Below are 16,839 nucleotides of genomic sequence, written 5' to 3'. Positions count from 1 at the left end.
ATCTCTCTTCAGTGTGAGCTCATTAACTCACAATTCACCGTCCCACATCACCTCCTGCTTCATGTAGATCAACGACCAAAGCTTTTTTTTGTTTTTGCCTGAGCCCGGTCTAGTGAGCCCGGACGATGTCGTTGGAGGGGGGCAAACACGCGTAGTAACCAATCCCGCTGTTTTGGACAGGACTATTAACATGACCCTCATAAAAACTCGCCACAGGGCACGGGTAATCTAATTTAGCTTGAGTAATGCTGCCTGTCATTAGCAAATGAATACAGTCGGGTCCCTCTGAAAGCTATGCAATCTATTGAGCTGTGGGTAAAATTAGCCTCCGGTTAAGCTTGTTTTTCATCCCATGCTAAAAAGTTCTAGCTGGCAGCTGTAATTGAAGTTAATGGCTGCTGAGTTTAGACGTGTCAATCCTGATTCCAGCCGATGTGATTTTGCGTGTTTCTGTCACCGCTCTGATTGTTCCGGCGAAGGGAGCTCACCAGTGATATTTCTGCCAAGTGGCACTCGCGGGTGAGTCAGAGATGCCTTCCCGCCAGCTGCCGTCGTCCGTTTTCTCAGTGTCTCTGGCATGTTTCTGGCCCCGTATGTATGACACATTCACGTCGTCGATTACACGATACCACAGCCGTCCGCGCGGCCGCCTGTTGCTTAGAGACTGTGAGGCGTTTGCTCTCTCCGCGTCACCCGGGGGACCATGAGCAAATGAAGCAGGTCAGAGGGTCACCCAGGAAGACGGGGCCGTGCCAAAAGACACTATTATTACACACTTAGAGACAAGCAACGGTCTCACAGCCTCAGCGTGGGACTCGTTCCTCTGGGAGAAGAGGCGCTTTCGCTGCAAATGCATCCAGGTGGAACGTGATGATGAACACAACTGTCTCTCATCTCCTCTCAACCCCCCACCCCGCTGTGGGGTTTCATTTTTTCTTTTGTTTATTTGTTTTGAAAGCTGGTGAGCGAGATGATTTTTTTTCTTTAATGATCAATTTCCTGGTTCAGTTAGCTCCGGATGGTGTTTACGGAGAGCACTTTCTCATTCATTTTCTGAGAAGCGTCAGGCTCTCTGTGGTCTTTCACACGCGCACACATGAAGACATGATACACATGTTGTTTGTATAATTGGCGTGCAGACGGTACAAACAAAACAGATCCTCTCTCCACCTCCTGCTAATGTCTCGCCATTTAGTGTGTTAAAAACCCAGAACTGCGTGAGTGTTGTCAGGGCTGAAAAATGGGCCAGAGTCCCGTCTAAAGTGGGGCACAGTTTATAAAAAGCGCGCCCATTTGCTCGAGTATTTCATAGGGAAAAGGTTGATTGTGCCTCTGAGATGTATCAGCTTTTTACATTTGTTTTTTTCCCCCACCTTCAAACACTGCAACGTCATTCAATAGTAAAGCCATCAAAAGCACTTGTGTGCTGAAACAAATGAGAAATATATGATAAACGATATGATAGAAATTCTTAAGACGCTGAATCAAACACAGTATGTCAAAGCCACTGGTGGGTTTGACATACTGCTCCAAATGCACGTTAAAGGTCTAACACGTAGTTTTAATTAAGAAGAGAGACATACACTAAATACACAAACTGTCTTTATTTTCACAACTGAATAAACTAAATATACTGACCTAAAAGGACAACACAATGTCATACTGTTTTACTTTATGTTCATTTGGCGGACCCTGCCACCTTTCTAGCTTCAAACAGTGTTCTGGGGTCCTTACTTTCCTGTGGGAACAGCTTGTTTATTCACTTACGGAAAAAAAAATATATATATATTTCTGATTTTGTGTTATCACCTCATTAATATTGTAAAGTTTTAATTTCTTTACCAAAAACTACACACCGTCCCTTTGATATATGTGCAACAAACATAAGAAGTTCTAATAAATGAGAATTCTCTCCTCATGAACTGAACATTGCATTTTAGAGGCTCCATATCAAAGCCCTTTTTTCTGTCTTCCTGAATCTGGATCAGCTGCCAGCATCAGGTGGGACCCTCGTCTCGGGCCTCGTCTCTGCCGCTGATTGGCTGAGTAAGTAGATCAGCTCATTCAGACGACAACTAATAAAGGAAATCTCCCCCTCAGGAGTCCCCTGGCACTTGGCGCCTGAGACGATTGCGCTGGATTGGACTGAATAAGAATATAAAAAGAGATGTGGCGGAGTGTTTCGCATACACGAGAAGTCGATGACATCAGTGTTTGGCGACGCAATGAAATGTTGAACAGCGCTGTCGAAACTCACTCAAAGTTTTCTCTCTGATGATGTAGATTGAGGTGCAAAAATGGAACGCTTCACAATCACCTGACTGTCCAAACTGTAAATGAAAGTGTCTGATCTCGACCTGACCCTTGGCGACACCAGAATGGTCAAGTAACAAGTGTAAAAGTCGCAGGTACTTTCTATTACATCTTCATCTCGTAGCTGAATGGCCTCGCCTCGCCAAAGGCAACCAGGGAGGGAGAGGAGGAGAGGAAGAGAGGTAGAAACTAGGGCACTGTTATCTGGCCCCTTTTCACCAACCACCAGGCGCAAGGCAGAGAAAGAGAAAGAAGGAGCTGTGGACAGGAGTGCGCGAGAGAGGCGAGGACATCAGAAGTGTAGCGAAGCCGCAGACAAGACGGGGGGGAACCTCTGGAGTTAACATCCAACGCCAAGGGGCCGAAAGCAAACAAGACGAAGGCAACCTCGGGTGTTCTACGCCGTCTTCACGATCCGTCACACGTGTGCAAACCACAGGCACGCGCACGCACGCACGCACACACACACACACACACACACCCCCGCAACTTTGCACGCAACATGTTCGAGGAGCAGGCGACCAAGGTCAAGATCACGTCCGTGGTGATCCTGGTGGGCATGTCGGCCATGCTGGCGGCCGTGGTGACCGACCACTGGGCCGTGCTCAGCCCCCGGGTGGAGAAGCTCAACGCCACCTGCGAGGCGGCCCACTTTGGCCTCTGGAGGCTCTGCAAGAAGACCATCTTCATCGTGGAGGAGGACCCTCAGGGCAAAGGCTGCGGCCCCATCAGCTTACCTGGAGGTATGGAGCCTCTTGATCTCACTCGCTGGATGAAAACCTGCTGTTTGGTGATTTGATTTTTTTTTTTTTTTTTTTGCATTTTCTGTGCTCAAGCCTTAACAATTCCATTAGTTATCGAAGTGCTTCTTTTTTTTTTTTCTTTTTTTTTTCCTTTTCTTGTGTGTTTGCTGACTGACAGCTCTCGTGGCTGAAAATAGTCCCGGATGTGAGTTTTTCCTTTTGCCAGATTTAGAAAAGACAGATGAAGAAAACAAACATTTGTTGTTGGAAAGCAGTTTGGAACCTGTAAGGAAATATTTATACTGCAGTTCTGCTTTATGTGTTCGCGTAAACAAGCCAGTCCAAAACCTCGCAGAAACAACAGAGGAAACAAATGTACTTGAGAGATGAATTTGATGGCGTGACTGTTAGCTCTCATCCAGTCACTTTCATCACAGTTAGAACTGAGCCTGGGCATTGACATGTGTCGGGTTTCAGCAATGCAGGATGGTGTTTTTGCCATCACTGCCTCCTTGTACGTCAAACCCTCAAATATTGCGCCGCTGACATCTGAAAAATCATTTAAGGACAGTCTGAGCGGATCTGTGCGTCCATCCCTTCCTCTTTTAACCTCTCCTCTCACACAAAAAGGCACGCGCCAGCACATATGTTGGCATGTGCATGTCCGACACACAGACACGCACACACACAGATACACACGGACATGCGTTTGGACTGATTGCGCGAGATTCCTGCATTGTGCTTCTCACTGAACCGTCATTATCTTCCACAAAGGAAGTCTCTCTGAACAGGCTGCCAATTAAGTGCAGCCGAACAGCTGAAGTCAAGTGCCCTAATGGAAGAGCATGGAAGCTACACTTCACATTTAACATAAAAAAAAAAACACATTCGTCTGTTCAGTCAGATGATGATGGACTCTCAATACGTTAAGAAGTAGGATTCATTTTACCTCACGGCGAACACCTTATTCCTCAACTCTTTGAATGTCTTAACAGGAAGTGTAACATAATTCATATATGCAACAACGTACAGACGATAAGTTGCAATGTTACGTTGTCATCTCTTGTTACGTCTCTGGGCTTCATTGGCTTTGAAGGAACCAGATGCAAATCAGGCCGTCTAGCTTCGAGTCAGTTTTATTAGTGTAGCCCAATATCACAAATCACAATTTGCGATTCGTCCTAAAACTCGATTCAGATCAGGGATAACTCTGCACTGCAGTCCGTGGGGAGAGATCTTTTAAACAAATGCAGCTAATTCAAGCAGTGTTTTCTGATACACTGATACACCTTGGTTTGCCCAATGTTTAAATGGGCACTGTGTCGTTTTGGAGAAGAATTTCAAACTCAGAATTGTAACATTAACCAAATTAATATGGTAATAATATTTTTTTTTCCATAATTGAATAAACAAGCTGTTCTCAGAGGGAAATGAGGTCCCAAGAGCACTGTTTGAAGCTAGCAAGGTGGCAGGGTCCGCCACATATAAACTAAAGTTAAACTGTATGAAATTGTTTTGTCCTTTAAGGTCAGTTTGTTTATTCAGTTTATGAAGAGATTTAGCTTGTTTAGACATTAGAGGAAATGAAGATCGAAATGTCTTCCTCCAAACCACATAGTGCACCTGTGAATTACCACTGTCTGTGAAAATTCTCACCTTCTTCTCTGAGACTTCCTGAGAGGAAGAAAAACTAAAAAAGTTGGAGGTGCTGCTTAATCCAAAGAGCAAAAAGTCAATCTTCAACTCACACGTTCATTTAGGAACTTATTTCCCATCCTTGCATAACACCGCGAACGGTAAGTAATTCCAAAAAAGTAAATGTGTCTCGCATTCAGAGGCCTGCTCTTTCAAAATAGCCTTGTGGCTTTAATTACGAGCTTGCTCAGAACAGAGCGAGCCCTGGGGTAAACACAGTCTCTCTGGCCTCTGGCTGTGTGCGTGCGTGCCTCGCAGCCTAACGGAGAGATTTCAGTCTGACTCTATCATTGACTTTAGCCTCCAGCTCCAGCACCTCAGGATCAGTACGGGCCTTAATGAAGTGTGGCTTCCCGCTCTGGCTCATGAGTTAGAGTACACCTGGGAGACTCAGGGGGGATGAAGGGGATCGGGAGAAAAAAAAAAACAGGAGTCCACATGGGAGGACAGGGGCAGGGGTGCCTCTGTAGATGGGGCTTCCTGACAGACTGAAGCTGTCAGCGGCTCACCTGTCTTTACATCCAGCAGTGTGGGGAATATGTGGCAGGAACATATGAGCTGTTTTGACAGAGACCCCCACTGCTACATTCCCATGATTGCACGGTGCTTCCATGTTTGGCTCATGAGCGAAGATGAGTCACATTTTTATATTACTTCTAAAGGTCTAGTGATTCGGGCGTGTGGCTAGGCAGCTCTGCCATTTGCTCCCACGCCACGCTCGATGGTTCAGTTACACAAGCCCATCTCTCTCCATTTGTGGCCCCGGTGCCATCAGAAATGGATCTGTGGGTGTGGTGTCGTGTCCCTAGTCCCGCTCGATGCGATGATGACACTGGATGAGATGCGATTCTTGTTTCAGAGAGTGAGTCTCAGCGACTGTCCTCGCCTGGCGGACTGGCTGTCGTTCTCCAGCGGCCAAGAAAAAAAAAAAAAGAAGAAGAAGCATCTACAGGTTTATTCTCAACAGGTGCTCTCTCTCTCCGCTGGCACCCACTTGGTCAACCTGCCAGATCGGTGTAATTTGACAGCGGAGAGGAGCAGAGAGAAAGAGCCACTGTCTGGCTTCTGCTGCTTGCTTTTCCCCTCGATAGAGTGATATCGGCAACTTGCAGCTTGGCTGAGTGCTGACGTCTGGATTGCACACTGTGTTTCTAATTTCACGTGTATGAAAAGTGTTTTCTCGTGTGATAAATTCACAGGTGCTTGCAGTTAACAAGCCAACCTTAACACCAACGTTAACACCTCATGACAAGGCCTGCATAATTAAACAGTTTTGTTCCCTCCATTGATTTTGTATTAGTAATTCTAGTAACCCAATTTCCAGAGTAAACGTTGTCGGTGTAAGTTTCCGCAAGCCAAGGATGTGTTCAAACTTTATGTTTTTTAATTTCACAACCAGCTGATTAGGAAAAGATCTTGTTTTGTCTGTCGCCAACAACACTCCTGGAAATTTTCCCGACGTCTTGTCAAATATGACAAGTTCTGTTGCCACCAACAGAGCTTGAAAATGTTGGATGTGTCACTGAAAATATCAAATAGTTTGGGGCTTACAAATGTTTAAATGCATCTCGAACGGCTCTATCCATCGGTGGTGGCTCGTAAATAGTATCCACTGGTTTAGCGCGTCTCAAAGTTGAGAGGTTGTTTGGGTCTCACGCTGATAATATCCACTGGTGTCACTCTTACAAATGATGAAACACTGTCCCCAACAGTGACGTCTCATTAGTGATATCCCATGGTTTTTGTGTTTATAAATGTAACAGCGTCATCTCAAACAGTGGTCTCCTGTCAAAGATTTATGTTAAAGATATGGCTTGATGCCTTCAAATGATGAAATGCTATCTCCAAGAAGAGAATCTCCTGAAACCCTGTTACAAGCAGTGATCACTTGTTAAAATGTCCATTAATTAAGCGCTTATGGATGTTTCTAAATCTATCTGGAACAGTGGGAGACATGCTACGCGGGGTCGAGGTGAAGTCTGAACAAATAAGATGGCGAGTTATTCTGCTGTCCTGAGATTGACCGGGTGTTCGTTCCACCACTGAGGCACCACAGAGAAGAGTTTGCTGAGCGACCTTTGTTTGCTCTCAGCGATGGCGGTCACCAGCCTGTCAGCTGACGTACGGGAGCGAAGTGCTCGCGCCGGGACGTGTGGTCAGAAAACGCTTTCCCAAGCGGTGGTCTCGTTAATTATGTCCAGAGGGTTTTGCCGTTATAAATGTTGAAACGCTGTCTTGAGCAGCGGCGTCTCTTTAATTATATCCAGTGGTTTGCGGGTGACAAATGTTGAAGCGCTTTCTCGAATGGTCGTCACTGGCTTTGAAGCTGTCTTGCCTAGCTGTGGTTTGCAGAAATTAATGACTGGGCTGCTTTTCCATCTAGAAAACCATTGCTTTGTTCTGGAATTAGAGAAAGTTCTAATGACATTGTAGATGGATCTACAAACGTTACGGCGCAGCTGACTGGCTAAAAACAGCACGCCAGCGTTGCTTCATCAGCTTCTCAATTTAAAGGTGCGTGAAGTGTTACATAATGGTTTAAAATAAAAAAAAGAAGACCCCTGAGTCGATAGAGAGTGCACTACCAGATTACATCCTTGATGAACGGTACACCCAAGCAAGCAGCGGTGATTGGACTTAATGACACGCATTTGCATTTTCCCAAACAGATGGGGAGTCGGTCGTCAAGAGGCGCGTACACAAACACTTTTTCATATAGGCACAATTACACCGCTTTTGTGATGGGGTTGCATAACAACGGCAGCAAAGCAGTGAACCCAAGTGACTTTTGAAATTAGCTTCCCACAAATGACGCATGACAGCTTGAGTGCTGTAAAAATCAAACAGAACCCTTTATGGATCGCACCATCACTGCTCGGCTGGGAAATAAAGATCATGATTTGGTGCTTTTGTGCGCGCGTGTGTCTGCGCGCAAAGAAGCCAGGAAGAGGAATTTATCATCGGAGATGTTTTTAGTGCTTCCAAATGGTCAAGCATCCGTTTTTTGGGTTTTTTTTTTGTCTAATTCTATAGCGGAAAGATATTACCACCAGAGAGTCTCAAGATAAAATGTCCTCCTCCACGGGTTGGTGCCCCCGATTCAAGCACCGATGTAACCTTGAAACACCATTTTCACTTCATAGACACCCAGTCATTTTCCTCTCAAGTCTGCCAGGTCCCTGCTCGGAGTGCACAGCCAGAACTGTGGAGGTGTGTCGCTGAATTTGGCATTCAGAAAACAAGTTTAAGGTTCAGAATTCGAATGAATCACTTCCCATTATGTAAATTTCAAATAAATGAAAGTAAACACACGGTCAGAGATAACTGCTGGCGTCCCTTTCGAGGCGAGATGCTGGGGTGTAGTTTGTGGTGACGATCGTCGTGACAGTCGAACCAAAGAGGTTTTGAATCGAGTGGTAACGGCCGGGCCACGCGTGCAAACACGCGCCTACCGGATTAGGCTGCGAGGACTCTCCTGTGCTGCCGTGTCCCAGTTATCACAGCTCCTGGTGGAATAGCTGTTCAAATACCACCAGCACCACCAGCAGCAGCAGCAGCAGCACCACCCATCCTATTCACATTGACCCAGAATTAGTCGGTCATTCTGCGTAGCTAGAAAAAGAACAGCCCCCACCTCCGATCACCCAAAAATCCTGTCACTTGTAAAGCTCAGGCAAAAGATGAAAAAAAAAACAAAAAAAAACCCATTCAAGACCACTTTCACAGCTGTCACTGGAGCTGAACACATGGAAATACAGTTATTCAGTGAGAAAATCTGTTGTTTTTTGTTATGTCAGTTCATGTATTTCCAAACTTTGTTGGCTCATTCAAATGGTGAAAAGAAGAGACATCAGCACAGAAGCCGGCTGTGAAAAGAAAAGAAAACCGAGGAGAGTTTTAAACTGGGAGTAGAAGCTGGGTTGGAAGAGAGGGACGGGTATAATGGCAGGGGGAGAAGGGGAGGATGTAGAGGAGGGGAAGGGTAAGGGGCGAAGCTGCGTATCGAAGAGAGGAGGGGGGGCGGCACAGTTCAATGGAAAGAGGCAAAACTAAAATGACAGGCGACACCACCGTTCTAATCACTCTCCCTCCCTGGAACTAAATATCCCCATTAGCCAGACTGCAAGGTCAATTATAGGCGCCCAGATGTTTTCTCCCTCGGTGGATGTTCACCATCCGAAGTTAAGATACATGCTCAGGTTTGTTTTTCAAGTGCTTCTGGGCAGCTTGTTTGACTTTCGTTCTCAGCCACAAAGCCCTCAAACCCCCGCTGAGCACTACCTGCTCAACACCAAGCAGAGACAGACACAGTGAAGCTAATGGCCGGTGAGCACGGCGCAGCGTTTGGCAGCTAAAGAGCCTCATGTTTCTCTCGTGAGTTGTCATAGAACAAAATCGGAGCATAAGGAGCACGGGTATCGGAGCTCTGTTCACCAGATGGTCAGCAGAAATACTCCAAATGAAAGCTAATGTGTCTCTGTAACTGCCGGAGGCGTGAATAAGCAACTGCAGGCTGACGAGTTCGCCATATCAACTCGCAGTTATTTGCAGTTACTCGCAGGTACAAGCCAACTAACAATCCACTGCCGTCAGGTTGGAACGACAACTGAGCTCTTGTTTAGTTCTCTGTGAAATCCCGAATAACTGCTAAATTGGTTTGATGAATCTAGTGGATCAAGAATGGATGGCTTGACTGGTCTCTACGTTATCCTTTTTTAATTCATCGGGATGAGGCGGAGAACTGGAGGCTCAGTCTTTTGGAGCTCCACTTTGTGTAAATCACATCTCTGTGTCTTGCCTTTGCTCGGTGGGCAGATAATAGTCTTCACAGAAACTGGGGTAAATCTCGCAGCGACACCCAAACACGTATTATGTTAGATTAGCTGAGCCCCAGGGGTACAGACAGCTAATGAGAGAAGACTTATGAAAATAATATATTTGCTGATCCGAGCTGCACCGTGACCCCGCCTCTGGTTCTCCCCACCGCCTGCCCGCCCATCCCCTCACACTCACACACACACACAGACTTTGACACCCACATACAAACACGCACACACGTATGCATGCACACCCTCCTCTTGATATGCCGTTACATGGGTAAATAGATAGGACTAGGCAAGACCTGCAGCAGCCTGTTGCTAGGTTACCTCTTTAGTGATTCTTTCTCATCCTGGATAACAAACAGCTCCTCTGTTGCCCGGTACACACACACACACACACACACACACACACACACACACACACACACACACAAACATCGTCCGCCTCTGTGTGGACAGAGAGAGAGCACCTGTCTGCTTTATGGGTTTAATCTCAGCAAGAAAAGGGTGGTGGAGTGGAGGAAAGAGGGGACTCTCACTTGGCCTTTACGTCCTCTCTCCACCCCTCCCTCTCAGCCCAGCTGCCCTCAGAGACAGCAAATAGATAGATGGATGTGTGGGCAATGACTGCAGCCAGGAATGGTGTTTTATAAATGGGACTACATTGAAGATTGTGGTCAGAGGACAAGAGTTTGGGCAAGCACAGTGCAGAAATGTGTCATCTCTGTGTAGAAATAAGTGTGAACTGATTTCTGAGAAGTAAACACAGCCAACACTGAGGACAGTGACTTTAAGACATTTAATTTTAGGATGACATCAAGTCACGGAGCACTGCTGTTATTCGGAGGCGGTGTTGAGCGTACATCTAATCAAACTGCCAAAGAGGAAAAGCAACAGTCGAGCACGCTGATTCTCTTCCAATTTAAAGGAGAGAACGATGAGATTTGAGATGAGAATAAAGTGGGAACCGCAAAATTTAATGACTGGGTGAAGATGTGCATTGGCCTCTGGGGTGGGACATAACGCACATCCTGACATGGTCACATGTTTTTGCTTACTTAACCTAACCAGGTATTGTTGTTGCGTAAACGTATTCATGTATTTTTGTTGCCTTCACCTGACCAGGTATTTTTTGTTGTGTAAACATAATCACATATTTTTGTTGTCTAAAACCGAACAGGTTTTTTTGTTGTAAAGTATGTTTGTTTCCTAACGTTAACCACCTATTTTTACATAATTAGAAATGATGGACCCAGAGCAACAATCTGGCCAATACCGCCTCTTTATACTAGTCTATCCTTTGCTCCTGTTATTATCACCCCCTGCTGGCACTGCAACATTCACACATGTGTTTAATATTAGCACACAGGCGAGGCAAACGGTCACACTCGCTGTCCTCCAGTGGATACATGGGTCTATTACATGTTGTAAGATGTACTGGGAATTTATGACCAAATTGGGGTATGGAATGGCATTGAAAGTGTCCAAATCACTTTATATATTAATGAGTATTGGATCCCGAAAGCTGTTTTAGAATCAATCGAGAATTGTAGACATCTGAAGTTTGACAGTGTTCTGATCAAACACATTTGATAGCTGAAAAGCGAGAAACTGACGTCACTGAAAATATATAACATTGTTTTTTACAAGGCCAGCTGCAACACACCAAGGCAGAACTGCAGGCTGAAATAAACACTAAATTAATAGAATATTTACTCTTTTACTTGTCCATATGTCTAATTAATATATGATTACATGTTACTTTTCTACTGGTAGATTTGGTAGATTTTGCATCGATAGTGCAGACCCACAGGACTAAGGATGCAACCTGTTTCTCTTCCTCTCACGTTTCATCTCCTTCTGTCTCTTCTCTTCTCTCTGTCTTACTCTTCAGCAAAAAACTGCTCCTACTTCAAACACTTTACCTCGGGGGAAGAAGCTGAAGTTTTTGAAGTCAAGACTCAGAAAGGTGGGTGCCTCCTCTGTGCCACTAAGACTGCACGTTACAACACATCCAAAAGTCAGGCCCAATTGTGACATGACAGAAATATAACAGAAACCGTCTCTGGTAAAGGGAGAGGAAAGAAGATGTACAGTATTTCTGCAACACGGATACAAGTGCAGTTATCATATACCCCATATTATGTGAACCTACGCACAACATGTGAAGAAATACAGTGTAATAGATACACACAATGACGCAGGCACCTACATACTCCCATCTTACACAACTCATTTCCAATAGCACATTTTTTCAATATAATATGGAAATGTTTTAAACTCAGGTACATGCACACCATCCGTCATATCAGATAAGAAATCTGTTCTAATTTCCTCCGTTTTTCACTCATACTTAATTGTGCTTTAGTTGGCTACATTAACTCCCCTCACCTAGTAAAGAGGCCTACGACCTCTTCATTTTACACAGTGACTGTTCAATTCTGATCGACCTGTGCCCTCATGTAAGACAGTTTCACATTCACAGATTGCTTTTGAAACAAATAAATGCTCCTAAGTACATTTGAGGCGTTACAGAGTAACTTTGTCTCTGGTAGTACTGCTAGCTGCACGGCTAACTGAGCTAACGAGCAAATGACAGCTGCAGTTGGCAGCAGTAAGCGGTTAGAGGTGGCCAATTCTTAAACATTGTACCTTTCACAAAGAATGTGTCAAGATTAGCAAGATTGAAAAATATGATTTACATTATCATGAAATCAGCCATTCTGCCTATTGTCTCTTATTGTCCCATAAGTTCATTCTGATGCTGCTATTTCTATATTTTTACTTACAGTGAGTCAAATTTTCACTTGAGACTTCAACTGTTAAAAGAATACTTCCACATTATTGCTACTTTAGCGAAACAACCTGATCACCCTCTCTGTTCACTGACCCATCGCGCCAGTAGAAAGAGCCGCATCGACTAAAAAAAAACAAGAACTGACTTGTCAAATCTGGACGGCTTTCAGATCTGCTGATGGAACATGACACAGCGCAGGGGTCGAGTGCACAGGAAATACATGAAAACATTCCCAGAGACTGACACACGCACGCCATGCCTACTCAGACGCAGACCAACAGTCTTCAAACAGACGCCGAACGAGCCCCGATTTCTGCTCCGGGTGTGAGGTTATTTTACACCCTGTGCTTCTCCACAGTCGGGAGGCTGAGATGCAACAGGATGCTCGGAGGATCATTTCTATCACAGTTGGAGTGTCAGAGAGAAGCAAAGACGAGATTACCTTTATCCAACAAACAGACAGGAGGAGCGTGAGAGAGAGAGATGTTAGAATCATCTCGTTTAGAGGCCCCGCAGCATCTTATCTGTCATGCAAATGGTGTTATTGCCAGCTCGGATAAATGACTGTTGTTTTAAAAGCGAGGCTAATTTAAAGGCTAATTATCTGTGTCATAACTGCCTGAGCGTAATACTGAAACAATTATTGTGTAAACGATATTGCAACCTCCCCTTCCTACCAACTCTCTCAATTTTTAATCGCTACCTCTCCGCTGTCTCCCTTCCTGCCATCAAGTTCTCACTCAATCTCGCCTCCGGAGTGTCTTTCGTTCTCTCTCTCTCTCTGCGTCTCCTCTCGCTCGCTCGTTGTTTCCTTTCGCTGTCTGCTTCACTTCCTCCTCTTTCCCAAATCTCTCCCCAGAGTACAATATCTCGGCAGCAGCCATCGCCATCTTCAGTCTGTTCTTCATGATCCTTGGCACCCTCTGTGTCATCTTCTCTTTCGGGAAGGGCAGGGACTACCTGCTCCGGCCCGCTGGGATGTTCTTCGCCTTCGCAGGTCAGATGTAGCTGTATAGCAGATGTAGCTCTGAATATCTGAAAGTGCTCAATAAACCTGATCCCACTGAGTTGTTGAGTTTTACCTCCAGCAAACCCCGTCTCTCTGTTTCCTCACACAGGGCTTTGCATTTTCATCTCCGTCGAGGTAATGCGCCAGTCAGTCAAGCGCATGATCGACAGCGACGAGACCATCTGGATTGAGTACTACTACTCCTGGTCCTTTACATGCGCCTGCGCCTCCTTCACCCTGCTCATCCTCAGCGGAGTCGCCCTGCTCCTCATCTCCATGCCACACATGCCACGCAACCCCTGGGAGACCTGCATGGACGCAGAGCCCGACACCTTAGATTAGCCGCAGGTGGCGCGACGGGCTAAATGTTTTAAAAGCCTGGTTTAAAAATGACAAGAAAATACAAGTGGTTTTGCATATTTTAGCCCTTTAACTACTCCGACTACACTCCCACATATTTACATGTATCATTACTGCGAGCTATTTTCCAAAGCATTAACCGTTTTTAGTTGTTTATTTCTTGCTGTCCATGTCCGCTGATTTCAGTTCATGTTGGTAAAATATGCAAATCAATGTGGAAAGAATTGTAATAGACAATTGGTGACAGCCACAGCAAAAGCAATGGCGTTTGCACTATCTTCACGCGGTAACCAAGTTGAAAGCAGGAATTGTTTTGAAAACTTGTCATCGTTGGTTTGTTTGAGAGCCGAGGAATAATGAAGTAGCATCTAAGACTAAAAGAAAAATTAAATGTCTGACATTACCTACCCAGATGGAAAATTGGGTAATGTTTCAGTGTTTCGTCATCAAAACATTACACGAGTTGCATCATTCTCCTAACCTGTTCTTAATCCTGGTTTAAGGCTTGAAAACAATTACACGCTATATATTGCTGGATTTGAAATCTTATTGGCTACATGATGCATCAACAATCTGGAAGCAGGCGTTTCAGTAGTGCAGGAGAAGGGAGGTAGAAAAGAGTGTCTGTTACTTGTCCACACATTCACACGTAAGGGCGGACCTAGGAGAGATTAGAGAAGATGTACCTTTATTGATCCCCCCTTGGGAGAAATTGCTCCAGTGAGCTGCCAATCCAGTGGCTGCCATCTCTGCATCCACATTGTAGAGGCATAATGACGTCTGCTGTGAAATGAGAAGAGTCTTTTTACTGTTGAAGCATCAGTCATTGCAGTTTGTTTTGTTTGTTTGTTTTGCCATTTTGTCACCATTTATGCATCGAGTTCTGTGAGTTAGACTAAATATGAAATTAATCTAATGGACATTTGGGAACACGAGAAGACAGTTTTTTTATTAGAGTTTGATGCACTACTTAAACACCCAGACACTTAATTTGTAAATTGGCAAAACTTCATACATGAGTGAGTAAATAATAATCTCTAAAATGGAACTTTTGGATGACGATGCTGTGTTTGGGTTTGTGAAAGCATATTTCATGAATGCAATGCTTTTTCAGCAAGAGGGTCTCAGTTTTTTTAAGATGTTGGAGCTTTCCTCCAGCACCTAAACACCTCCACACATGAAGTGGGCCCTGCTTTTTACTGCGTTACCAAATTACCAGAAAAGCGATGTTACGTGGATACAAACTAAAACTGAACTAAAATTGACTGGAACTATTGGATGCCTGGAAGTCAAGAAAAGATCAGTCTAGAGGCACGTGGTATAAGTACAAACAATGTGAGGAAATATGAATAAAAACATGCAAACACACCTTTAAACCTTTAACACTTGACAAGACAAGACGTGGGCCAAGTGCCACATTTAACAGTTTGAGGTTTGTTGCACTGGATTAGACTGGAAAAAGACTGCAGTAAGATAACAAACAAGGACGACATGATCAAACCTTTAGACTTAGACAAGGTAGGATTACAGAAGACTAGGCAAGATTTAAAAAAGCAAAGAAAAAAGAACTGGACTAAAACGGTACCAGACCAGATGAAGACGGTGAGCGATTGCGCTGTAACGCCTTGTTTCAAGTGAAGTAGTGAATCGTTATAATGGGCTACTGTCACGCTGCAGTCTTTCCTTTTCTCAAAGGACTTTTTTACAATCAATCCATGCCATTGATTGTCTAGAGAGAAACCACTTGCCCGCTACTCCCTTGATGACATCAGTCATTTATTGCAGGTCAATGTTCAAGACCCCTGGATACGTAAGTCCAGGAGCTTCGATCCATGATATCGGTATTTGCTGAGCCTCGGGGTGACGCTTTGTATGTTAGCACATGTACTCTGCAGTCAGAGGGCATTTTAAAAGCAGTTAAAACACCAGAAATAAACAGAGAACGATAAGAAAATAACCGACCATTTACTGACCCCTTACTGTCACCGCATGGATGGATGAAATATGATGTTCAAACAAGTCAATTCAACAGGGGTCATGACTCTCACAGCCCCTCCTTTACAATGTAGACCTATCTGTTGGGGCCCCTGTGCATCATATGACATTGTAATTACACATTTGACTAATACGGAAAAATACCAATAAAGCCTGGCACCCTTCCTTGGGGCGTAGCAGTGGCATATGGAGCTGTAAGAACAATACCTTGTATATAAAGAGTTTCGCCAGTGGTTATATTTTTCAACTCTCTCCAAAATCTATAAGCATAAACGTGTTTGGAAAAGTGACTAAACACTGTGTTTATCTGCTCTATCTGCAGACATCAATTTGAATTTCAGGTGAATCTGGTTATCCTGCGGTCGTCACTCTTTATTGTGAAATGTGCGAAAATGGAACGACCGTTAGTTAGTATAGTAAGGGCTTATCAAATGGTCAACTAAAGTTTTGCCACACAGTGGGTTATGAAGCATACCTTCTCATAAAAACACATTATAACATCCATAGAGTTTTTACAAAGATAGATAGATGTTTATGCAACTTGTGTATTTACAATGCTGTATCAAATCATGCTACCTTTGATTTTGGGGCCACATACTGTAAAGCTAATATAGCCTTTTAGGGGTAAGTATGACTTCTACATGTAAGTAATGCCTATGATTTTAAAATGGTTCCTTTAAGCTTAAATAGTTTTCTGTTGTGTAGACAACTGTTGTTGCTGTCAGATGAAAACCTCATTCAGATGGACGGACTGTTCGTATACTTCTTTATATGTCTTTTTCTTTAAACTATTTTCATGTTCTAATCATAGATGACCTTTTACAATCAATTAAAAAAAAGCCCAAAATCAGGTTGCATCTGACAGCAGTCATTTTTATTTGGCCCTTTTTCCTGTGTAGATTCGACACAAGGGTCGTATATTGTTAGAGAAACAGTCTTCTATGTCCAACATGTTATTTTTCAGTGAGTCACTCTGGCCCCGAAGTCATTCGGATGGTGCAGGTGCAGTGAAATTAAAGTTCCATAAATGACGCTATTTCACAGGGGAACACGAGAGGAAATGATTACATTTAGCTCTGAGGTCCTTCTGAGAGCAACATTTCCAAT

At 44.3% G+C, this 16,839-nt stretch overlaps 1 protein-coding gene across 1 annotated transcript; it reads left to right on the top strand.

The window, feature by feature from the left end:
* Positions 1–2,815: 2,815 nt before the first annotated feature.
* cacng1b (calcium channel, voltage-dependent, gamma subunit 1b) lies at positions 2,816–15,802 on the top strand. The gene is made up of 4 exons (XM_037089293.1): positions 2,816–3,056; positions 11,466–11,540; positions 13,228–13,365; positions 13,487–15,802. Exons 1-4 carry the CDS (start codon positions 2,816–2,818, stop codon positions 13,717–13,719), a joined length of 687 nt encoding a protein of 228 aa, XP_036945188.1. The 3' UTR covers positions 13,720–15,802.
* Positions 15,803–16,839: the final 1,037 nt, after the last annotated feature.

This window comes from Acanthopagrus latus, chromosome 23 (assembly GCF_904848185.1).
Source record: "Acanthopagrus latus isolate v.2019 chromosome 23, fAcaLat1.1, whole genome shotgun sequence".
Classification (NCBI taxonomy): Eukaryota; Metazoa; Chordata; class Actinopteri; order Spariformes; family Sparidae; genus Acanthopagrus; species Acanthopagrus latus.
This window is presented reverse-complemented; position numbering and strand designations above follow the sequence as displayed.

Bases quoted from the DNA above. Each gene is read 5' to 3' on its own strand.
- cacng1b (XM_037089293.1), top strand. From the start codon at position 2,816: ATGTTCGAGGAGCAGGCGACCAAGGTCAAGATCACGTCCGTGGTGATC. The intron at 3,057-11,465 runs GTATGGAGCCTC...CTTACTCTTCAG, and splicing joins CCCCATCAGCTTACCTGGAG to CAAAAAACTGCTCCTACTTC. The intron at 11,541-13,227 runs GTGGGTGCCTCC...ATCTCTCCCCAG, and splicing joins TGAAGTCAAGACTCAGAAAG to AGTACAATATCTCGGCAGCA.